At 35.5% G+C, this 26,226-nt stretch overlaps 1 protein-coding gene across 2 annotated transcripts; it reads left to right on the top strand.

Annotated features, from left to right (window-relative positions):
• The first annotated feature begins 2,387 nt into the window (after nt 1-2,387).
• Nucleotides 2,388-25,169, top strand: LOC143187012 (ATP-binding cassette sub-family G member 1). Of its 2 annotated transcripts, none has more exons than XM_076390932.1 (10): nt 2,388-2,518; nt 12,611-13,026; nt 17,559-17,676; nt 19,615-19,810; nt 20,719-20,866; nt 22,036-22,275; nt 22,442-22,558; nt 23,101-23,361; nt 24,076-24,332; nt 24,485-25,169. In XM_076390932.1, exons 2-10 carry the CDS (start codon nt 12,807-12,809, stop codon nt 24,821-24,823), a joined length of 1,896 nt encoding a protein of 631 aa, XP_076247047.1. In that variant the 5' UTR covers nt 2,388-2,518; nt 12,611-12,806; the 3' UTR covers nt 24,824-25,169. The 2 variants fall into 2 exon arrangements, with proteins under 2 accessions (XP_076247047.1, XP_076247056.1); XM_076390941.1 differs by having other exon boundaries at nt 2,403-2,518; nt 12,616-13,026.
• Nucleotides 25,170-26,226: the final 1,057 nt, after the last annotated feature.

Genomic DNA, 26,226 nt, shown 5'->3' with positions numbered 1-26,226 from the left:
TTTACATAGTATGTACATTTTCTACTTTCTTGCACATTTGATTTCTCCATAAATGCATAAAAGCCCGCAATCTTCTTATAAAATATTAAAATAGTCTCAGCACTAATTACGATACAGGTATGTACCTGTTTCCATGTCACAAGAGAGTCGTGTAGGATTTGGATCAACCCTCTATCCGCAGAAGTCACAATTCAATTTAGAATTCTTGTCTTTCTTAGCTATTTTCGTTCAGTTATTTTCCACTAAAATAAACGCTGCAAGATACAAATGTAATAAATGAAATATTAAACTTGCAATTGGATAAAGGGTTGAACCCGCCTTGCAACTCTTTCCTATCGGTTTACCTTATCCTCTGAACACATCTCTCAAACGTCTAAACCGACCCTAGTTCGTCTACTTCGCCGATATTAATCTTAACACAGATATACCTCATTTACGGAAATAGAAAATCGGCCGCGGTTGCGACGAAATTTTCACGTATCTTCCTACACCATTTCCTACAACCTTGTTCATAATGTTTATAAAACGCTGTAATTTGTGTGTTGTGTAATTTAAATATATGACGATATATTCACGTATAATATATTCACTAATAGTCTTTTTAATTATCTCGTACAATCAGCCACAAAATACCACCCACATTCGCAAAGATGCGTTGTCGATTCGACCAATCAGAAGCCTAGAAGAAACTTAATTCTGTTAGTACATACAGGATGTCCAAAAAGATCAGGACCAAACTGATACAACTGTTAATGACATCCTGTGTAGTAATGCACACATATCAGAGCGAAAGATAGTTTTTAATCTGTATTTCCTGCAATTGACATTACTAATTATCACTGTATCAACGCACACATATACACACATAGATGTAAATGTACATAGAAGAAACTCTATGCAACAGCTGCAATGTTCTACATTTCAAGTTGAAGTTTTAACTTACAAGCAACGTTGTAGAAAGAAAAAACTTATAGCTATAAATAAACGGAAACGTAAAAAATTGTTTTCCAGCAAGGAAGTGCATGATACTGGTAAAGCAAACAACATTTTACACCAAACACGTAAATTCACTTTTTTAGCCGTGTTAATAGAATTTATAATTATGTTATCACACTTGTTTTTCACCAATAATCGTAAACCCTCATAGACGTCACGTTACAATGTTACTACACTGTCATGAATCTATGCTTCGAGAACAAGCGCCACCTGATCCATTTCAGTATAAAAGAATGAAACACTTCGCACTGTAGCAATCGAATATAGCTTGACAGTAAAAGAAGCCTGTTTTATCAGTCCATCTTTTACCTTTGTGTGCAGAAAAACTACATTATCCGCTCTGGTGAAAAAGTATATATATAGCCACAGACGAGTATACAGGATAGACTGACATTCAATGGACTTCCGTGCTCACGTTCTGAAATACCGACGGCTCGAGAAACCACTGGTTTTCGAGCGTCCTCTGCGATTTTTCAGCGGTGGATGTAGGAAACGTGAAATGTTGCGCTTTATCTATATATTACTGTTAAATTTTGGATTCAATGGAACCCAGTTACAATTTCTACTTCTTATACTTGTCTTTCAATCATCTCTTTGGCTTACTAGCTATAAGTTCAGATTTTTAAATTTTTGTAAAGGAAGATCGATGGAACTTTGTTTTCATCCGTCGTTTCTACTGCAATGGTAACGTTGCAAGATTATTTGAGACCAAGTCGGTAACATAGGGTGTGATACTAAAATGCAAACAGGCTTGCGTGCCCTCTAACCGTGGAACAAAAAATTACATTTGAGAATATTTCTGTACTGTTTTATCATCTATGTTTCAATATTTGTTCTTTCTATTAAAGTTTCATTTAATTTGTGTATGGTGCTGCACTTGACTATATCTTTCTATTACTGATTACAATCATTTACAATTCAGCACGGTTTCCTTTTTCAACGATCCCTAATAGATATCTACAAATAATGAATTTCAATTTCATCATAAAACGAGTAAATTTCAGATCAGAGTAATCATAATTGCTCGTATTATGTCTTCATTTATACATTTACAAATGTTTAGCAATTACTTGGACTACGTTATATTAAACGGAAATAGTGTAGTATGAAAATAATATAAGAATAAAGTCATACTAGTATTACTTGCTCGGTATAGACTTGAATGGATACAGCGATACAGTGAAAGCGTTAAATAAACAATTTATAACCTACCATACATAGCCTTAACATCCCAAGGCGGTCGTGAAACTCAGCGTTGAAAAGCCATGCGCCAATCAACGATCCGCGCCGTGGTGTACGCTTGCGTTGTACAAAAAAGACAGCATGAGCTAGAGAGAGAGTGCGAGAGAGAGGACGAAAGACGGTACGTCGCTGTAACGACACGGACACGGTCAGTCTTCTGCAAACTTTCGGGTGCGATAGTTGGCTGTTAGAGCCTGCTATTAACGTAGTGTCCAGATCGAGTTCCCGTTTCACGTTTCTTCGATCACTTTCTCAACTTGACAGCTCATTTAACAACAAGGTAAGACAATTGTCAATCAGTATCGATACGATAACAGTGCGTATGTCAACGTACGCGTGAAAATGATTGAGAATTGGAGTGTAACTCTGCGACATAAAATGAAGCGCAACAAAAATACCTGCATTTACAAGTATTCGTGAACTTGGCGTCAGCATCGAAAGTGGATCAAGTTGTCTGGAGCCTGTTTTCTCCGTGTTCGACCTTTTCTTCCGCTTCCTTGATATCTTTTCCTTGACTTTCAACTCGCGCGAGGACCTTGGAACATCCATCAAAATTTGTTAATCATTAGGAGGCAACATGCACTTTACCTTACACTCATAGATATTTTTATTTATAGATCCGATTGGTCAACGACTTCTGTGATTGACTAAATACAGCATTTGTGCACTAAAAGCTTGCTTCTATTTTTCTTGTTAGTCTAATAAATTGACAATTCACTAATTCCTTTTCTAGAAATATGTATCTATCGTGCATCTGATAAATTACAAATGCGTTTAGTAATGAATCGCGAACGAGTCGCAAGCTACTCGAGTGAAGGAGTGTTGATTAATCTTCGATAAATTAGTGGAAAATTAGTGGCCTCTTCTTTTTTTAACCTGAGTGAGTAATAAGTGAATGCGCAGGTTCTTCGTAAATACTCGAATCCATGTGTTCGATTGACAAATCATACACGAAGTCACGCGGTTTCAGACACTTATTTCGCCAATTTTGTTTTTCATTCTAGTCATTTTAATAATTCTAGTCATTTCTGTAGCTTGAGACATACAGCAGCTTTGCTTACTTTGCAAACAGTTAATAATGCATTAGGTTATCCTCGCAATTATATTCCTATCACAGTAATTAAAACACACAAACTAAGAAATGAATCAAATTTTCGTGTACATTCCATTTCTCTAGTAGTATTTGTGAAAATAAGCAGCTGCATAAAAATTCGCAATTTACATAGCTATGGCTTTGACGCGTTTTATTGAAAAAGCATTGGTTCGAATCACGACTTCCGCTTGCTAGATAAGAAACGGAGAGTTTTAACAAAAAACGTGTTACGACTACATTCCAGCGATTTCTACAGACGAGTTTCGCCAATTACTTATGTTGTTCCGTCGCGACAAAGTCATGGTCTTTGGGTCTTGATCAGCTACAGTCAATGTTATCGTTTTTGTTAGGTTATTCAGTATCAGACGAATAACACCGAGAACATGACTGAATTATTAATCGAATGGGATAAAACTTCGGAATACTGTTTAGTATTACTATTTACAATTAAGATTGAACATCATCGAAATTAACTAGAACTGAAATTCTTATTTTCTTTTTCATTTTCATTTTCATTCCATCATTTATCATTTTATTTGGAATTTAGGTCATTTCACATCATTTCACTTATTCTATTTGTGTAATTAAGGGTCTTCTTTATTCATTATTTGCATGCCAATGAAAAAATGTCTAATTTTGCATAATAACCATATTAATAGTCTTATTAACCTATGAATGTCCATCGAGTGATACGGCACGAGTTTTGCATTAACCACGTGCAGCCGTTTACTGTTATCACTGATGCTGCCGTGACGAGAATTCTGTTTTGGTCAAGTTCGTGCCACATAAGTTTCGATATCGATCCTGAACGCATTGAGAATTAGTCATCGCTTTAATCGCCTGCACGTGAAGTCTCTCTCACATTGCTTTTTCCGTCTTCTATTTGCGCAAATAAGATCTTCCACACACATGTTTCAGTCTAATATCCGCCGTAGCACGTATTTTTGGCTCGTTCAGCATCTACGACGTCATTGTCAATATACATATAACGTGTCCAATAAATCGTAGCACAACCCGGTAAATTAAAATTTTTTTTATATAAGAAAAAATGAATAAGTAAGAAATATGCAATAAAGTTTTTTGTAAAGCCTGTCTTGTTTCCGAGAAAAGTAATTATAAACATGATAGTATCGTCGATTGATTACGACGTTTAACATGCATTTAGTTTATCATTAAACTGTCAGCTTGAATTATGCTACATGCGATTATCATTTAGTTATGATATCCTATTGTAAAATCAGTAAATTGTAGTGTGAGCAGTAGAAGTAAATGGAAAGAGCGAATGGATGTTTATGTTTACATAAGTCGTATCGGCAGATTTGATAGCAAATTTTTACTTCTGAGGACAGTAACATAATTGTTTGTACTGAAGGGATAATAAGTCTTTAATACTATTTTCTAGAGTTCGTAAAAGTTATGTAACTATGTACGTAGTTTTTACTACTAAAAGTACTTTTCTTCTATTTAAAATAATAGAAGATGGAAATTATCGGTTAAATACGTAAAGTTATTTTTCCTAAAAACAGGAGGGTAATCAAAAAACTTTATTCCATTTTTTGTCTGTTTTCTCTTTTTCCTCTAAAACACTTTGTATATTCGAAGTCTTTATTCGATCACAGCGTCGTAGTTGTCGATTAAGGGAAACACAAATGGAAAGTATCTATCCTAGATGGCATACGATATTTTTCTGTGGATAACCCCTAACGTTAAACATAGTGCTCCATGTTTAAGAGACTATAGAACATCTATCCTACTATCTATGGTTTATGTAGCGATAGAATGCGCGTATAATTCGCAATAACGATTCATCCTTCTCTGTTAGTGCCACATTTTCCTGAATGTAGTGAATTATGTGCTGTTGATTGTATAACCTTCTCGTGCACTATCGCCTGGAATACTTGGGAAGCCTTCTCTTAAAGGAGACAATGTGAGTCCTTGATGATCAATTAAATAACGCGTTGGATGCATTGAGGCGATTTTATTTCAGGCAAACATGACACACATACTTTATTGAATTCCTTTACAACGTGAGATTTACGTTTTGTGTTTTATAAACCCGTATTATACCAATTGCAGGGGTTGTACAACTATATATCATACAAGAGTGTCTTAAAAACCTAATTAGTGGTTATTCCAAATGAGTTGAAATGGGGGAATAAAATTTGTTGATATTTCGCTTCGAAACTTGAGTTTAAACTTGCGCCACGCCAGAGAAATTATACGAATTTTCCTCTTTTAACGTGAACAGATTACGCATGCTGTGCCATGTATAACGGAACTTAATCAGAATATAAATCAGGCTTTACCTAAACAAATTTACTTATATTAATTCGATTGAAGCAGTCATTCTATCAAATTCGTGATCAATTTATTATTAATTAGCTACTGTAAATGTAAAATGATATAACATTACGTCAACGGAAATTGAATATACAGATTTTAGTATGATGTAAGATTATGTCAGCATCAATATAATTGTAAATCTTAAAACGACGTAAGAATATGTTGCTAACGAGCAATCATAAATTTGAAATCGACATAAACAGTAGTTGCTATCACAGATTTGAATAATGAAACAGCTTTTTCTGTGGTTTGAGATTTCGAAGGGTAACGTTACGAATTATTCCGTTTCGTGTGACTTCCTTTATAAAAACCAGTTCTATCGTAGTTTGCCGTCATAAGGTTTACGTGAATTCTCAACCATCATCGCGATTCGTCGGCAAGAGTGATCTCGGTGTTTCGCCGCGTAATGAGTCACTGTATTTCCGGCGTTGCGGAACAACAGTCGTCGATTAAAGGGTACATTTGATGAGGTCAAAGTCTTCGTAGGAAACTCATTTCCGTTCTGGTCTACCGGTCAACCCGAAACGAGCCACGAAGTTGTGTGAAATGTGAAATATAGTTACGAAGCCTCCGTTCGGTTTCACTTTCGTTTTAATCACGCTTTCAAGTTCACTATTTTACCATTTATTTATGATGAAATATTTTAGCAACAAAGTTAGCAACATTATTATCGTAAACTAGAGTCTTTAGATTTCACATAAATCAAAATTTAGAGGGACTAGGTCATCTTGAAAAAAAGATGGCAAATCAAAAATTCGGTCTAACGATCAAATCGATGCGATTTCAAGCACATTTGACGACAGTATACACCCACTCATTTTTCAAGGTCGATTTCTTGGAAAATAAGGCCCGTAGAAGGAAATTCTTCCATGTTTTTTTTTTGTTCCCATTGTTTTCACAAGAATCATCTGTTTTAGTAATTCTAATTTTACTTGCTAATACTTCCTGACATTGCAGATGATTCATTTCTGCTTACTTTTGCTGTTTACCTCACAATTCGCAATTTTTTATTTTGCAATCAAAACTCATTTTTCCACTCCAAAATCTACTGGGAATAATAAACAATGACTTATCATTTTTTCATATTTTTGTATCACAAATGTCATACATCGTTGCGCATGCGTTACATTTTTTACAAACATTATTTCAGTGTCAATCGGTGTCTCGATGATCTCGTTTGTCACAACTTTGTGACTTGAAATTTGAAGTGAAAAAGTGCGCGAAAGATTGCCCAGATTCACGCCATTACACCGCTACAAGCAATGGCCTGGTGATTATGCATGCGCAACGCAAAGTGCATTAACTCGATTCAGCGAAACGCGAACGGATCGAGCGATACCACGTTTGTTCCTACGTCGAAATGCTGACGCAAAACAGGGATCATAACGTGAAATTGATGATCAAGGAAGTGAAATGGACAAACGTTACTGGGAATTGAAGGAAAAAGGGGAATTTACGTGTTTTGAACGTGTTATTTGTTCTATTAGTATTAGTAGGTATTCAAAATAATGTCACCTGAAACCGAAAGTGGGGAGCATGGCTTTTTAAACACTCTATACTTACAATTAGAATCACGACATCATTAACAACGCCACCTTCAGAAGTCTGGGTACACACTTGTCGATTTCCTGTGTGCTGCGCAACTTTGAATTACACTTGCTAAAAGTGGTATTATATTAGCACTTTTGATTCGACACTGACTTACACTATTATTCAAAGCCTTTGAAATTCAACGAATTTAACTTGGCATGTTAAAAGTAGGTTACGATAGTTATAAGTAGCATGTGTGACGATAATTATAAGTCTTCATTGCATTGTCATTATTTATATCATATGGATAATGTGAAGATAAGAATACTGTTATGCGATGAAACTAACTTGACCTAAAAGACTTAAAAAGAAACCTGTAAAATTGTATTTTTATGCGATATTACATTTTGAACAATTTTGTTTATCACAGTTTTATATTTTTACTACTGTCATAATTATGAGAATGTGAAACAGACAAACAAAATTCTCGAGGAATTCCAATTATGTAAAATTTGAGACAATTCTTAACAAGGGGATTTTAATGTGTCACTATCTCGATACATGTTACCTTAATCTTGAAACACTTCTTCTCTCAATCTCAATGTCAAGTTGATTCATCCACTCACAAATGCAGTTATTGTCCACTTCCATGGAGAAAGGAAGGTCGAAGGAAAAGGTATTTCAGAGGCGAAATTTGCCTTTAAGAAAGTGTAAGATTAATTCTTTAACTTGGGAAAAAGTATTCCTGTACACTTGGTACAGTCATTCATTAATCTGCATCGCTTATGAGTTTCAGAAATAAAAATGCAAAGCTTCTTCAGTGTCATTGCCAGTTTCAAGAGATCTAGACTGTAACCAAATGAATTTATTTTTTAATTCTAAATATTAGATTCTTTTCTGCATTAAAAAATGCAGAAAAGTGCACCTCGACCAGGTTAAAATCAGTCAATAATGCATAAACGTTACTGATACATTCTCAGAAGTGAAATCGGTGCATCGACTGCTCGAATTTCTCGCGACATCTCGAACGCCGCGGTGTTTGCATGTCCATCGTAAAAACTTTCTAAAAATAGGATTTGCTTTCTTCCTCAGAAACCGAGTGAAAGCGAGCTTCTCCTTTTCTTTCTCTGTTTTCAGCCAAACAGAGATCACAATATCAGATCAAATCGATCTTTGAACGATTCCAATCTTTGTTTTGGTCACTTTACGACCACAGTACCAAGATTCGTTTTGTCGATTAGTATTACTGTTCCCATAATTTCTCATCTCGCGTTGAAATTGGAAATGTTGCAAAATATCATGCACGTTCTGTTTTGCGCAAGGATCAGGTCACGGATGAGAGACTTTCCATCCTGCTAGCTGACACAACAAAATTCACAATAACTTTTCGACTGGTGCTGTCGTATTTTTTTATTACTGCTTTTAATTCGCAGACTTTTAACCTTCAGGTAGGAAGGTAGATTATTCTTTCATCAGTGACTTGCAAAACGATTGTCTCGTTGAGGCATTTGTTTTTATGAAAAATACAATATTATACCAATTAATATGAATATAGTGATTCTCTGAAATTTGTATATGTGACAAACATTAATTTTTTCATTGATGCAACTTGGCTGACTTTTCTTTTGATGTTTCTCTAGTGGTCTGATACGGATATTGACAGTGTTAGTCAAGGTCAGTGTTGGTTCCTTGGGAAAGGTCGAAGCACTATGCGAATGCAGTAGGGAAAAACACTTGAAAGGACAGTATTGTATTGGAATCGCACGCTTGAGATAAGGTCGTAGCTAGCGTGGAAGAAACAAATGGTGTCTATCAAAGATACCCCTAGTATGTTAATCGTGTAAATGAGTGGAATATAAATTCAATCGCTCTGAGGAAAAATATTGGAGAATTCAGTTAGTGCAATGATCTTAAATTATGAGAATCTCGATTCACGTGTACCCTGACCCGAGATCGTTTATCTACAATTTTTTAATTTCGCCCCTTTCGCGCAAATGCTGCAGCGACAAAGTAGTATATTTTCCAAGCAGAAGTCTGATTATGGAAGTGATAAGGCTTACACTTACAAAACATTTCTCGATTAAATATTGGAATATGGTCCACTAGAATAGTGGATTTGAATTATGAAATATTTACAAAATATTTGAGATTCACATTGCTTTAGAAGCACAGATAACTTATATACCGCAAGTTTAACAACAGTCTCGTTACATAATTCGTTATCACGCAAAACGTTCCCAGTGAACTGAACCTCCGTATCTACGCATCCCTCGGGTTCATCGTTCTTCCTCTCCAGCTTCGTCTGACCCGCATTTTTCGTTTCTCCTCATTTACATTTTGTCTCTCGAAAATCTCAGTTACTCTTTCTTTCCGTGACTAGCACTTGCTCCCTTCTGTCTGCTTGTGATGTAATCGAGCCTCGACCGTGATAATCGTTTCGTCATTCATGACGACACATTCAAAACGTTGAAATAAGTTAACTTAGACTTTGACATAATCAGAATTTTTATCACTGATAAGCTTGGATCATAGGCGGACACTTATCTGTCTGGTTGAATTGCAATGCACGCGAATTGCATCGATCTACGTCGAAAATCAAGTAATCTGGTGATTCGAGGTTCTAGATCTGAATGTTGGATAGAGTTTGGCATTTGTACTCTGACTGAGCGAAATTTACAGACGTTTGCGAAACCTTTTAGAGGGGAAAGACATGTAGTGCGTGACTGGTCGATGATAGATCTTAACTGCTCTGACATTTTTATTGCGACATGGTAATCAGACGTTAATTGTTACTGTCATGAAATTCTGTCGCTGCAAAAAAGTGAGGACAAGAGGAATAGTAAACTAGAGTACAGTAGAACTGAGCTTATATAAAGGAAATTTAATTTAGCGTCTGATTAATTGAACCGTAATTGAGTTTCTATTACTTGAACTATTGTCTGCGAGTTGCTCGAGTAAATCCCGAATCACGATAATTGTAATTAATATTTGTTACAACGTGTTTCACGTTCTGAACACATGACGAGACGAAGTATGTTGCAATTCAACACAAGATTTATAATAATCTCTATTTGTATGATTGTATTTAAGAAAAAATCACATTATCAAATTTGGACGATTTTTAATCAAAGTACAGAATAACCAATTTTTCTCAACTAGATTCAGTATTATAGATATTACTTTCCCTATTACACAATATTATTAAATTTTGTAATAGCTGAATTTATAAGTAGAAGTATGTATGTCTCATGAATTCTAGATTTCAATCTGAAATGATAGAAAAAAGAATGAGGAAAATTGCTGATAGTTTACAATAAAAACCTAACTTTGACTATACCTTTCGATATGTGTAGCTATTTACGCATTCATCACTATGTATCGAGCATAAGAAATGATCCTTGACGGCAATACTTTGCTAAGGCTACTGCTGCAGATTACAGCGTGATGATTAATTGAAGTATCACTTGTTTCTTCGCGTGTTTTTAAATAATAAAGTAATTGATCAATTTATTCTCAATATCGCTAGTCTTTATTCAGTTCAATGCTACGAATTATCGACATTTTTCAGTCTCATTTTCTTCCCCCTTTCTTAATTCAATCATTGAAATGGATACGATGACTTGTTCGGTTCTTGAACGTTCATTATTCAGTGTTATTGGTTTTGATGGATTGATGTTTTTCTTCGATGACGTAGGTGGTCTTTCCGTAGCAGTATAACGTATTTTGCATCGATAGATATGTCGATTAATTTGCCTATTACTAGTTAAACATTTTGTAACAATCTGTAGTAGCAAAAAGTTCTTTCATGGAAATGTATATTGCAAATTACATCGGTAACTACTACAATCAATTTCAATAGTGTACTTAAACATCTGAATAATATTATTTATTGTTACGTTTCCTAATATTAAATAATGTACCTCCTAGATACTAACTGATAATATCATTAGCGTCTCTCTAATCGTTAATGAATGTTAGAGGGTAATATTACTAGTTCTAACGTCACTGTTAATATCGTCATTACTCTCACCGCTACTGGAACTACAACTACCAAGGCAACTGCTTTTTTTATTACTACGATCGGCATAAAAGTTAGTAAACATCTATAAACCATCACCAGTTGTCCGATAAATTTAATACTACCAAAGTTCTTTCTCAGACCACAACCTTTGAAAGGATCGGGAAAAAACAGCAAATAATTGATTGCAAGCAATTATCTCCTAGAAGCAAGAACTTGGTTAATGTCAGAGGTTCATCTCCCTGAGTCGCAACAAAGTGCAACTTACATGCATTTCACATGCGATTGCATTTACAGATAGATACTGCATTTCTGTGTAAATCTTTCACGTTTCAAGGATACACACGGTGCACCGTGCACATTCTTTCTCAGCATTCGTTCCAAGTCTTAGGCCGATTTGCCTCTCGCAACACTCTTACTGCCCCGCTATAAGATTGTTTCTAGCTTGAAATCATTATTCAGATTTTTGATAGAACAAATCCTCTGTTTCAAAATGAGGAAATCGTGAACCAGTACTCAACTGAATTGGTGAGTCGCAGAACATTACCTACATATCTGTTCTTCAACTGACCAGTTCAATTGCAATCGAGGGAGGAATAGTAATTCAAGTCTTATCTCAGTCACTGGAGCAAATTCCTTGTTACTAATAAGCTCAAGCATTATTTCACTTTCTCTCGAACTTGATAGGCGTATCTGTGCCAGCCTCTCTCATCAGTCTCGTCATAGTTCAAATTCACTGATTGACCAGCTGTGACAGATACTCTCTAATCGTCATCGTTTCTAACTCTTTACAGAGTAGCTTTCATCGTTATCGTTATCTCTGGCTTTTACTACTCGACTATCACTCGTGCCTCCAAGAACGTAAGAAAGAATGTTGAATGAACGAAGAGAATGTTACTAGGAGGATTAATCTTGGAATTACACATTGTGATCTTTTGTGGCCCTAGCAAAGTTTTCTGTGTAAATTAATAACAAGTAGATAACAGTATCAGGTAATAAGGTAGGTAGGTAGATATTTTCCCAGTAACAGAGTACAATGTTACGCTGTTAGAGTCTAAAAAAATAGTGTTACATTACTGCTACTAACACAAAGGTTTACGTATACGAGGGTAGTAGTGAATTCGTTACCACGTACAAGACCCGAAAGACCCCAGTGACGTTTGCCAATTCAAAGAAAACAATCTATCATTTCATGGTCAAGAATCCACAAGTTCTATGTACTCCGACCGTCCAATAGACCAATCAAGGACGCAAGCATAAGTCAGTGACCCAAGAATAATACAAGATTTCGTAATACCTAAGCAAAAAGTGTCCGTAAGAGAACAACTCGCCTGCAATTAGATTAATCAATAGTCAATAATGAATAAGTTTTTTTCTACATGTTTCAGAGCAGAGTGACAATGGTGAGAGAATTATAGACCCTGGACAGTGAATCACAGATAAAGAAGTCGGGGCAGAGGGGAACACGAGGAAAGTGCTAGACATGTGTCTTCGGACGTGAGTCGCGGTCAGAACGAGAACACGGTTTCACTAGTGAACAGGCGTGAAGAGAGGAAGGACCAAAGACGATCCTCGCCGAAGAAAATGACCACATCGACGTCTTGTTCGCCGTCGCGGTCGTCTCTTAGCTGCTGCCAAATCGATCACAGCAGCCAGGACGACGTGCACGAGGTGGCGATCGCAGCCAAAGACAATTACATCATCCAAGAGAAACATTCGTTCCCGAAGAGGCCTGAGATTGACCTTGCGTTTCACGATATCCGATATACGGTCACGGAATGGAGTCTTCGGCATTTGAAACCCAGTGAGTTTATTTTCGGTCATACTTTCAATTTCCACCACCGAATGATTTCTTTTTTTCTGTTTGACACCTGAGAATTAAATCGTAACCCAAAAGGGTTCATCGAGGGCTGTAGTACTAATTGCTAGGGAAACGCGAGGGCAAACGCCTAGGAAGTTTAGAACCTGAATGAACTTCGAATGCAAGATTGAAGGTCAAGTATCAGCTGACGCTGATTGAGTGACTCCATCAGGATTTAAAACCGGATCCTGTCAATTATCAGGGATGTAGTTAGTCATAGCTGTGAAGTCTCTGAGAGTTATTTATGTTTCGTCGTTTATTTTAAGTTTTAGGCGAATATAATAGAGTGTCTCAACCTGAGCATCTTTAATATATTACTTTGCTTTTTATGGCAGAAGAAAATGTTTTAGATGAAAGTTGAATGGTTTCGGGCTAGACATTAATTTAATGTTACTAGTTTTTTACGAGTGGACAGATTAAGGTCAATTTTGTTTTTCTGAATGGAATCGTACACATACATAAATAGCTTAATGCATCAGTGGATGCAGCTCATTATTCCTTAGCATTACCAACTGTTTCATTATTTAATTACAAGTTTTAGTCAATTTTCAAGGATTCTCCTTTATTGAAAATTCACTCGCATCAATGTTTGTTTCGAAATTGGTTTCCTTGGTAGCTAGTTAATATTTTTCCAACAAAAAATCTCCCCTTAAATTGGATTGACCTCTGTAAAATTGTTTTAGGCCTAGTTTTTCGAAAGGTCGCGTCGCTTAGTCATAGGTCAGTGCTCTTGGAAGTGTGTTATAAGCAAACTGTACATACGTCCTCACGGTTTTATCATTATATATTAAATGTCATTTGTGACGTTGAGAGAAAGCGGTCGAAGTGGTCCTGTCGAGTGGTAAGGAAAGTTTTAAACGGAGAAAGTTAGCGGGCATTTTGAGAAGAGCTGTTCGTTAGAAGTTAGCAAAACAGACTAACGCACGTGTACATATAGGGTGTCTCACCTGATCCGAGCACTTGAAATATTTTATTTCTATTTGATGATAAGAAAAAGCTTTCATTTTATTCAGAGAGTGAAAGTGTGAGTGGAAGTGTGAGTGGAAGAATGCTTATAAAGCGAAGTTCCTTCTTCTAAGCTGTTAAGGATAAAAAAATAAACTTTACACACTTGCTTATTTGCTTACTTTTCGATGTATCTGTTAGATATAAAGGTCATTAGGAAACTAAGGTCGAACGCTAGATGTATAGGGAAAAGTCATTCAGAATGATGACCTAGACAGCGTATTTCAATGCCATCGAAATTGATGAGAAGGCTTTTCTAAAATTTTATCAATATTTTAAATGAAAGCTGCATGCTTTCGAAGAGAATCTTAATTAAATGTTACTAGTTTTTTGTAGATGGATCTGTATAAATGACATATGAAGGTCTATATTGCATATAAAATATAGACTATTTCAGGAAACCCATTTTTAAACAAGTTTACTGGTGCCATTTGGCGATATTGAATCTAAAAGACCCTGTCCTAGGAAATAATAAGCTGCATCGATGAAGCACTAAAAGATATATCGATTCTTTAAAAAAAGCCAAAGTTGATCTTTATATATCTTCTGCATATCCATCCACAAAAAACTAGAAACATTAAAAATTATGTCTTGCTCGAAACCGTTCTTATCATCAATAACAAGTGAGATATTTAAGATGCTCAAATTACATACATAAAACATCATCTATAAATTATCAAGCATTTGAAATATTAAAACGATCTTGAGTAGAATTACATTTTATTGCAGACATTAATTCATCTTTTTTTATCCTTTTATCCTTGAGCTTCTATATGCGAATATCTCATTTCTATAAGGCATTGTGACTTTGATTTTATTTCTTCCAATATCGGCAGGGTCGTGTTACTTTATTACACGCGACAATCGTGATATTCGCGCGCTGGGTTCAGTTGGTCGCGACCGTTCCGGAAGATTTCTTGTATTATTCATGGGGCTAACAAAGCAGAAGATACGTCATCGACGGCGACACAGTATGGAAAAACAATGACGATGTAGAGCTTTGAACGTCTGCTAAAACCGGCTTGTACATCCAATTTTTGCGTTTTATTTCATTCTTAACTGATATGGTACACAGCGTGATCAGACATAGAAAAATCAGTAGAATAAGTCGCATGTCAGACATATATTGCGGGAATTTGAAGCTTTTTCTCAAGATTTAATTACTCTGAAAGAATGTCTGAAATGCATGTGATCATTCTCGATTTTCCACTTGTTCTAGCATGTAGAATCACCCCTTAAGATTTCTGCTACCTGCTGTCTGACACTCTGTATTGTAGCGACAAAAATACACACAGCAGAGGTAGCTTAGGCGATCGATGCATGCCACAGGTGAATTACAAGGCACGTTTTTCACGAGCAACACAAGGTGTTTCGAATTTTGTATCGCACGGGCGTTCGCCTCATAAAATGCGTGCATTGTCGTCGCGCATGAACGTCATGTAGTCACGTATTTATCGGCCTCCAAACGGAAGTGGAATAATATTATTCCAAACGTGGTCAGACATTCAGAGTTGCGAACAATATTCTAAACATTCGTGCATGCGATGATCGTATGAAGGACCCCGACTCATCTCGATCGTATTGCATATGAAAAGTTTCACTTATCTCCCTAACCACAGTGAATCCTTAATCCCTGGAAACACATTTTTTATCTGATAAGAAGACAATTGGTGTATCTGTGATTGTAAAGCAAAATGACCTAGGTCACTGTTTTTCTTTTCAAGACACAGCCGTTCAAAGTTTTAAAAAAACAACAAAATTGTACATGTCAGTAGTTTCAGTGGAAGAATAAATTAAAGGTTATGTATACCTGGAACTGAGTTTCAAGATCGTAATTGAGGATAAAACAAAATGAAATGCAGGACTGCGTGTTCAAGTTGGCAGTAAACTGCAGTATTATGTCACCGTAGTAGGTAATTAAAATATTTAAAGTCGGAGGAATTATATCATTCTTGCCACTGTGAAAGCAGTATGAATTAATTCCTGTTTGTTTTCTGCCGATTTGCAATAATAACAACCGATATGCTGTGACATGTGAGGGAGTGTTTTTAAAGTCTCTTTATCTTGTGCAGCCAGTTGGTTATCATCAGTTACGGAAGAATGCGATTTATTGACAAGAGAGAATCTTATCGCGAGGTGACGAGTAATGGCTCTAGTTCGTGATAAGTGCGTGTTTCATAAATTTCGCAAATGTCACATATGTGAAAATGTATACAATATTCTCTATTTCGAGAATTAATATCGTTTCTTTTGGGAAGTAGGCCCGTAATGGAAGCAATCATTGCTACGCAGCTGCGTAGTTATGCAGTATAAAAGAAATAAGAACTTAGAACCGTAAAATTGCTGATGTTGCTCTTATATTCGAAACCATTTCCTAAAGCGTTACATAATTCACTCTTTAATCGTAAGCAATGTATTCTGCTTAGCTGTTTTATTCACGAAATGTAGAAATGCATACTTCAATTACACCTCTGAAATTTACAAAATAAATGTTGAAGGAAGGCTAATTGCTAATTATTAGACTGCGGATTTTTATGAAAAAAATGGCTAAAGTAACGATATGTATTTGAAATTTACAGTAGTACAGTATGAGTAGAACATAAATTAATAAGAGTAAAAGTCATGGGAAAACACTGACCTTGATGACATAACTAAATAAGACCTTTACTCCAGAACAATGCGAAATCATGAGCCAATAAATAATGAATTACTTATGTTAGTAGCGTGAACATTCCAATGATATTAATCCTCAATATTTCACTTGTTCTAAGGAGATAAATTCTCATAAAAACGCGATTAAAAAGTCAACAGTATCGTAGTAACATCGAGAAAAACTGAATAAAATCATTCCCGTGTTGTCATTTTAATGAGGAATATTTATTACGATCGATCAGCGAAGAACACGAATGATTGCGCGTGGCAAGTTCTCATTACCAAGCCATTATCTCGAAGCATGCGATATTTGCCCGAACATGTGAAATGATCTCATCGAATGCAGATTCATTATGATGATAGTTAACGTGACCAGGAACTGGACTCGATATCTCTGCAACTGTGCTGCAATTTGCAATTGAAGATATGAAAAATTTGTCATATATTGTTACTCAATATATTTTCTTCCCTGATGCCTCTTTTCATTTGAAAAATAATATATGACTACAGAGCAGTGAAACTACATACCTATTTTCTTGGCAATTATGTAGTGCCAGTAATTCATTAACAAAAAATGACTAGTACATTAGTAGTAACAATTGATAAATGATCTCTTGCATAACATTCTAATCTGTATAAACTTCTTACGATAAGTATGTTAATCGAGACGTTCATTGGCGTTGACAGTCTTCCAAAATTGAAAATTAATTCAGAATCTTGTAGAGATCCTTGCCGACAACAACAAGATTTCATAAAAGATTGTTTCTGTACAATATAAAGACTGAAAACTTACCGAGTGAATATACTTTCTGTTGCAGAATACAAAGAAATTCTCCATGGAGTGAGTGGAGAATTCAGAGCTGGAGAATTGGTGGCTATTATGGGTCCTTCGGGGGCTGGAAAGTCAACGTTGTTAAATGTCCTGGCTGGTTACACGTAAGTCTTCTATAAAATTAGTAGCATTAACTATTCTTTTTACTAGGTATAGAATTTATTTAATATAGAATTAATATCTATGCAAAGTTTCCTCCTTCTTTGTATCGAAACAATTATTCATAGGTGCTTCGGAATTAATGTCCCTATAGAATGTTAGAATGATGCATAGCACGTTGATCACGATACATGTACTTGTGCCTCTGTTGCACTTGGAAGAAACCTCTAACCCTTGAAACTCTGAAAAGTGGGCCAGTGCGTTGACCAATACTGCCAGCCACTGCAGGAGCTTCAAGAACAATTTTCTGTTATGAAAGAGTAGCAGGTCTTCGGCTTCTTAGGTTGCCAACGAATTAAGCTTTTATGTAGGATTTAAGAACTGGTTAGCATTGAAAGAACCAATCGTACGTTTTTCTTTTTTTCTTTCAGATATTACAAATTTATTTTAAAAAAATTGTAATTGGTCATATAAACGCATTCGATCCTCTTAGTGTCGACATCCTATACACAGTTCAAGTTGCACGAACAACATTGAACAGCACAATTAGTCGGAGCCGCGTTTGTATCGCCATAGCAAATGGAGCTTATTTAACGAGCATTGAATATCTACAGTCATCATTGAGCCATGACTGTAACTCGTGGGCGTGTCTTGGTTGCACTATGAAGTGCGCTGAATTTTTAGATTATGCTTGTTGCAGTATTTTCAAGGAAAAGAAAAAGTATGAATAAAATAAGTATGTGCATCATACAAAGTTTTCCAGGAATAATTCCATTAAATAAATAATCTTTAACTGAAATCCCTCTGAGAATCTACAATTTGCATAGAATACGTGGAAGAATACGTGAATGCCATTAGAAATATCAAATCCATACTTTATATTTTAAGGATAGTGTAGCCAGTTATGTTGTTTGTGTTAATATTACTGAACACCCTATGTGTAGGGAATAGCTAATGATCCTACGAAGAATTGTAAGAAATTTTTCCTGGATAAACTTGGTTCCTTCTATGGTAAAACTACTATACCAGGAAATAGAAGAAGTTTTTCTGTATAGAATACCGAAGGAATCACTAAACTTATGATTTATTCTATTAACGCAAGGTCAGACAGTCACGTAATTTTGTCCGGTAGTAAACACTTTTTATGTTCACTAAATCCTTATGAAACTACTCGACGAATTCAGTAGACTCTAGTGTGACGTATAGCATCATTACTTTAAAGAAATGTCAAGCTGACCTATTCATCACAATTATTAAGATTATTTCTCATAAATGGAGAACAATTAATTACAATAGTTTATTTGTTAGCAGCTTCCTGTTACAAACAAAACAACATGATCATACGACCTTTTCATTCTAAAGTTGAATTTTTTCTCTTGCAATTCCTTCAAGTTGTTGTTCTACTACGAATTACATACTTGGAATATTGTATCAATGTTAAAACCTTATTTCCTAAATTTTATTTTTAAGGGTTACAGTCAAAGGGTTACAGACCCTGAAGGACCTTGAGAGTTCAGACGTGTCTTAAAACCCTTGACAAGTTTTTTTTAATAACTACTCGATGATGTGAAGATATTTCGAATAGATAGAATAATGCATTGAAAGAATTTTTAATTTAACCCGTCGAGTTATTTTAGAACATAATTAAACGTTATCGAGATTTTTAAGACTCGTCAAGGCTTTCTGGATCCATGGAAACTTTTACCAGTTTTTCACTTTGCATGATGGGGTCCTCAGGACGAGGCTATTTTGATCCTATAGCTGATATTTTAGACTCTTAATTATGCCGGGTCAACGAAAGCAAAGCGAATATTATCCCACATTATTTTAATTTTTTTAATGTAAATGATGATTTTGAGACTGAAACTATTTTGATTTGCAAAAATAACATTTTAGGCTGTCTGAATTTGTCTTTTCAATGAAGACATTGAATTCCATTTCAGGGTGAAGGGTGTCAGTGGGAAAATCCTGGTGAATGGAAAAGTCAGAGGACCGTACAGCGAAAGGTGGAAGAGGACTTCATGTTACATACAACAAGATGCGTTAATGAGGACAGGGATCACCGTGGGAGAAGCCATGACATTAGCTGCCCACCTGAAGCTTGGCTACACAATCAGTTCAGCCTACAAGCACACTCAGGTTCATAACAATTATAGAATTTGTAGATAAGATCTGCCTTAAACTCATTCACAAATACTTATCTACAGACAAATATTTTAGATGCTTTCAAAGATCTGATAAACAGAAGGCTCGTACTACAACAAGCAAGAAGGGGGCGTGCATAACTTTGCCATGAACATAAAAATCTTTTTATCTTCTTTGCTAATCCAATGTTAGTGCAAAAATAGCAATCCAAGCGGTAGCACCCATTTAGACGAAATAGCTAATAACATAGAAAATGAGACAAAAAATGGGAATGGGACCAAAAAAAGGTTTCAGATATATGTTCAATGATGATTAACGTCAAGATTACTAGATCATAAATTACTAAACCTGTTTACCAAGTAAAAAGTAAGATCAATCACGTTATTTGTAACAGAAATGATTGCTGCTTATTACCATGTTGTAATCTTAAATTAAAACACTATATACCGAAGTTCGTTCTTTCTAGAGACTCTACGCTAAGTCTATTTAACGATTCTAATATCTACTTAGAGGACTTTTTGTAGTTTGGGCTTACTTTTGCACTAAGTTGCTATTTTGCATAAACTTCCGCAGTTTAGTTATCATCTCAAGGTTCCTGCCTTACAAGTTCTTATCCTAAGCAATAAAAAAAAAAGAAGAAAAAACTATTTATCAAGGAATTCACTATCTAGTGATTTATTATCCGAACGAAAATTATTATTCTATTACTGTTGAAAGCAAAATCTTTTGTACTCTACTATAACACACCATGCTAATCATTTCTTTTGTGGGTAATGCAACTGGAGTTAATGTAATAAATATTGATATCAAAGTGAGTGATCGACAAGTCGTCACAATTTCTGAGTAGTGTGTGTACAGTCTGTCTGCTTGGTTATCGAGGACGTTCGTTGTTTCTCTGTCAGGTTCTGGAGCTGCTTGAAATGCTGGGCCTGAGCCACTGCTACGACACGTTGTGCGGAAAACTGTCTGGTGGACAGAAGAAGCGGCTGGACGTCGCTCTGGAGCTCCTGAGCAATCCTTCAGTATTATTCCTCGACGAGCCAACAACCGGTAATTACGAAACTGTTTTCGCCTGGATTATTCACTGAATGGCTTCTGTGTCTAAAATGCTCCATAAATTTGAATAAATTCGGCACGATTGTGCAAACGAGTGTGCAGAATGCGGTCGGATGAAAGGACATTGAATGAAATCTCAGAGAGGATGGATAGCACTGTAGCTTTTGGCGTTTAGAAATATGTTTCACGATTATCATAGGTATTGCACTCGATGAAAAAAAAAAACGGTTGTTTTGAACACTACATATATGCTAATCGCTGATAATTGCTCTTATTCTTGGCAAACACGGATCAGTTTTAATTTCTTGATAATTTTCTGTTGCGAGCAAGAATATATTATCAAGATCGTGGAAATGTACGTATCGAATAAAGGTCGAAAAAAATTTTCTAAAGTTGTATTCTGTAATTTATTATCAGTGAAGTCGGAGAGTATTAATCCTGAAGTCGCGTGAGACTTCTATCATCCACTTTAACACTTACAAATGAGATTACTATAGGATTCAAAATCTAACGATATGTCTTTCCATTGAAAAAGTTCAGTGACACTGGTCGAATTAATGGGATACAGTCGTCATTGAAGTATGAGTCAGAAAAACTGTTTTCCAACGAAATACTCCTTTCACAACTTTTTGTCATAGATAATGTCATATAATTACGTTTATACTGTTTCAATTTTGCACGTGATTATATTAATTACAAGTGATTTTAAGCATCTCTGCAAAGTTACTGAAATGAAATATCATTCGTTTGACCTGTATATAAATCACTTTATACTTTCACATTCAGTCGTCCCACGTATTACTAGAATATTCATTAATCCGTTTGCAAATGACAATGCTTTATTTTATCTTACATTGTATTTTATTGAAGGCTATTATTGCTACATTGTTTCGTTGAATGAAAAATACTTTGTATTGCAAATGACCAATATTAATACATTTGTTATACAGAGCAATTGAGAAATTAAGCTAGTGGGAAGTCACTTAGCTAGTTATTAAACTAATGTAGAATCACTTTATTTTATTTCTTTCTGAAAGAAATAGTTTGTACATTATTAGAGGAATGAGAACAAGTAACTGTATCTAGTAAATTCAAGATTTAAACGATATTTACACCTGTAATTATTCTAACTCCTCTAATTTGTTTGAAAAACAATGTTACAGGCTTGGATTCCTCCTCCTGTAGCCAATGCATTGCACTCCTGAAACGTTTGGCTAAAATGGAAAGACGTACAGTGATATGTACTATACATCAGCCTAGTGCATTGCTGTTGGAGATGTTTGACTCTATATACGCGGTCGGTGGTGGATACTGCATCTACAGAGGTCCCGTTAAGGCATTGTTGCCTCACATGTCCTCGATTGGGGTTGATTGTCCTCCCTACCACAATCCGGCTGACTTTCGTACGTGTATTATTACTTCTTCTCTACTTCACTTGTAATTCGTCTGAGCCTTTCGCAATATACAGAGTGACATAGAAATAAATCCCACTTTAATGAGATATTCTACTCTTTTCGAGGATCAAAATTGGTGGAAGTGATGTACTAATGATTTTACTCTATATTACAGTTTTAGAAGTAGCAATTGGTGATTATGGAATTACCGTGGACAAATTGGCGGCTGCCGTCGAAACAGTGTACAAAGATGAAAAGTCAATTACGTATACACCGATACCACAGTCAGAAGGTAATTGTATTTGTCAGAATCAATTGTATGTGTCTTTTTTCTGTCATTGAATAATGTCGAATTAGTATTATCATACTTAACACAGTAGCGTGATGTTGCGTCACTATCAGTTTCTTATTTAAGAAGTCCCTTGTAGTAGAGTTATCTTTTATAAAAAATTAAATTTATTACAAAGTAAATCAGTCCTGAAATGCCTAAATTAAAGTTCGCAAATTTGGCATAAAAGTTGAGTAAATCGAAAATTTATTTGTAAAAATTTGTAATTTTTCATTAATACCATAAACGAACTTTATCGTATGCCGACTTAACTGTCTTTAAAATATGATAATTTATCCGACGACTAGTTATGATAATTCAGTATATAGCATGATATAACAGTTTATCATAGCTCCTAGTGGTAATTCAATTCATACTCTTTCAGTATACAAAAAATACTAAAAAATACTAAAAAATACTAAAAAATACTAAAAAATACTAAAAAAATAATAAAAAATAGTAAGTAAATCAACTTACTAGAAACTTTCGTCATTTTATTCACATAGAAAGCACAGAGGAGGCACCCGCACCGGCAGGATTTCTCGCACAATGTTATCTTCTCTACAAAAGGCAATTGCTCTCTCTGAAAAGAGATTACACGTTACTAGTCGTGCGTCTCCTTTGCCATCTCCTGATAGGTGTAATCTTCGGCTACCTTTACATGGGAAGCGGTTACAGAGCCAACGGTGTCCTGGCTAATTATGTCTATCTGTATGGATCATTATTACTGATTGTCTATACTGGAAAAATGGCCGTCACTCTTGCCTGTAAGTAAATTAGTCTGTAAGAAATTAGTTCATCACAAACTCACTCTTAAATTTCCATAAAAATCCGCAGCCGATTTGTCACCCATAAATTTCATTTAATTCTTCAGTAGCGCATATCAAGCTACTTTTTTCTACTGATACAAGTTTTTTTATTGCAAAGAATAATGAAAGTTCAAGAGGTTCTTAAACAATCTCGTAAAGGAATGATTCATTACAATTCCCGAGATTTATAGCTTGCAGGATCAAGACTCGTTATTCTGTCATAATTCGGTCATTTGGTAACTACTAAATTCGATGGCTCCGAAATCTAGGTCAAGGAAACATTCATATCTCACTATGATTCGCAACGCTCGCGGGAGAGTTAACGCTATCTCTTGGTGGGCATTCACTCCCGCAGGCTATGCATGCATCTTTTTGCTTTTTAAACAGCTGAATTGAAATGGCATGCGTAGTCGTGTTCTGTGAGCGAGTCTAAATTACTGCCGTAAGCGGAACCTCCGTTTGCTCCGACCAGTTTCTTCTGTTTCCGTCATTTTTTTTTCTCGTTTTTTAGAAAGTGTTTGAAGGCAAATCCAATCTAAACTTTACATTTCGTGATATACGAGTATACTAACTATACGAATCATTCTTTCTTCAGTCAATCTCGAACCTGTTTCACGATGGAAACTCTCTGTTAAGATTAATGAAAAATGAATAATTTTCATTTTGTTTCAGTTCCACAAGAAATGCGAATTCTGACAAGGGAGCACTTTAACCGATGGTATCGGTTAGCACCTTATTATATCAGTATGTTACTGGTGGAAATACCATTTCAAGCGGCTTGCGCTGCAACTTACCTGGCTGTGAGCTACTGGTTGACAGGGCAACCAGTGGAAACACCTCGTATAATATCCTTCATGGTAGTTAGTATAGCTGCTAGTCTGACGGCTCAAGCGTGGGGTTTCTTCATAGGTGCGACCACACCAGTGAAGGTATGTACTTCCACGATTAATTAGTATTTTAGAACAGTACTATTTCTCCTTTAGACGCACTAGAATCCTTAGAGATAGACGAAACTATGGAAAGTTCCTAATGAAAGTGAAAATATAACTAATTTGCTCACACGTAATTTTGTTTCTTACAGATTGCGGTATTTGCAGGACCCATCATTGCAGTGTTATTTTCTGTCTTCGGATTTTGTATCCGTTATATAGACACTCCCAAGTTATTTCAGTGGATGTTCCACATATCCTACTTCCGCGCCAGCTTTCACAGCCTCTTGCACACTGTGTACGGGTTCGACAGAATGGATCTCAAGTGCGACGACTTCTATTGTCATTACAAGAAGCCTACACAGTTCTTAAAGGAGATGGACATAGCCGATACGAGCGTTGTGAACAATCTCATGTTAATACTGGGCATTGGGGTGCTCATGCATCTATTGACCGCCAGTGCACTTTGGTGCAAGCTGAACAGAAGATAAAGACTCTTTGTTATCGATGTCAGGTGATCCAGTATTTCCGTCGGTGGTGTGCCGTAAAAATAGCTGTGATTTCACTGACACTTTGGTTCTTTCAATGCAAGCTCTGTTACCTATAATCCACTACCTGCTAATAGTCCTTCATTACGCGAACTTGAAGGATTGAATATTTCGGGTTGGATATTTAAGGATTGAAATTGAATATTTTTAACATGATGTGTATTTATTTGCTAAAATTCATAAGTGTTCATTGTATCGTACCACAGGGAGCATTATTTTGTACTTATGAATTATGAAAAGACTTTTGTCTAAAATCGATGTGAAGTAGATACAAGGTAAGGAAAGGGCTTCTGTGCGTTTATTGCGTCAACTTAATCGTACTAGTGACACACGAAGTCTTTATTTTTAAATTTATCGCGCGTTAGTCTAAGATTACCGTGACAAGGAGCTATTAACTTATTACGCGCTTTTCTGTTAAACGTACTCTCTATACATTAGAAACTTTCGTAAATAACCAGTCACGAAAGCTTTAAGCCACCTGTAGTTCGGAACAGCCTACGCATTACGTAATTTGTTCGATACACGCACGTAGTAATTAAGAAAGAAGCATATTTTTTTATCATTTTTCCTACTGGTAATGTTAACGACATACCGTTACTTTTGAATTTAATTCAAATTAAACGTTACAAACGTATTGTATTAATTTTAATCGTTATATCATCGTGATGCTAAATAGAATTGATTGTTCTTTGAAATGTATCTATAAAATGCAGACACGATCGGAGAACATCCTGCAAAGGTGACAGTGGTAATTTAATAAGGACATGCTTTCGAGAAGGCTCACTTGCGTTTAAGTGCCTAAGGAACAATCGGAATCTTTAATGCGAGCGGTGAAAATAAATGAATCATATACTACTGGTACGTGATATTATACTGGCTATAATATTATTGTTGGGGCATTGTACATTGTTTTTCTTTATTCATTATGGATATTTTTATATGTCACGTGTTTGACGATGTAAAATGAATATTAGTCACTTGTTGCAATTAACAGATACATCTAGCGAAACTGTTGAACTTATTCCTTCAAATAAGCACTTTTCTTTACATTCAGCATAACACACTTAATTGTTACATGTGATATGTCTTTTTTATACAGTCTCATAACGTTAACTAAATAACACTGTTTATTACGCCTAAATATAAGGATAGAAACGAATGATCTATTTAAAGGAATCATTTCAACAATTTCACATGCTAGTCAAACTGAATTCCTATACAATTAAAAACGAAGAATTATCTTAAACTTATATATATATATATGTAATGTCCTATAATTCTCTGTTAATATTTATCGAAAGAACCACAATCGATTTTTCTTATGCATTTTGAATTTATTTATGAAG

Source organism: Calliopsis andreniformis, chromosome 2, assembly GCF_051401765.1.
Source record: "Calliopsis andreniformis isolate RMS-2024a chromosome 2, iyCalAndr_principal, whole genome shotgun sequence".
Lineage (NCBI taxonomy): Eukaryota > Metazoa > Arthropoda > Insecta > Hymenoptera > Andrenidae > Calliopsis > Calliopsis andreniformis.
Note: the sequence above shows the minus strand (reverse complement) of the source record. Positions and strands in the feature narration are given on the sequence as shown.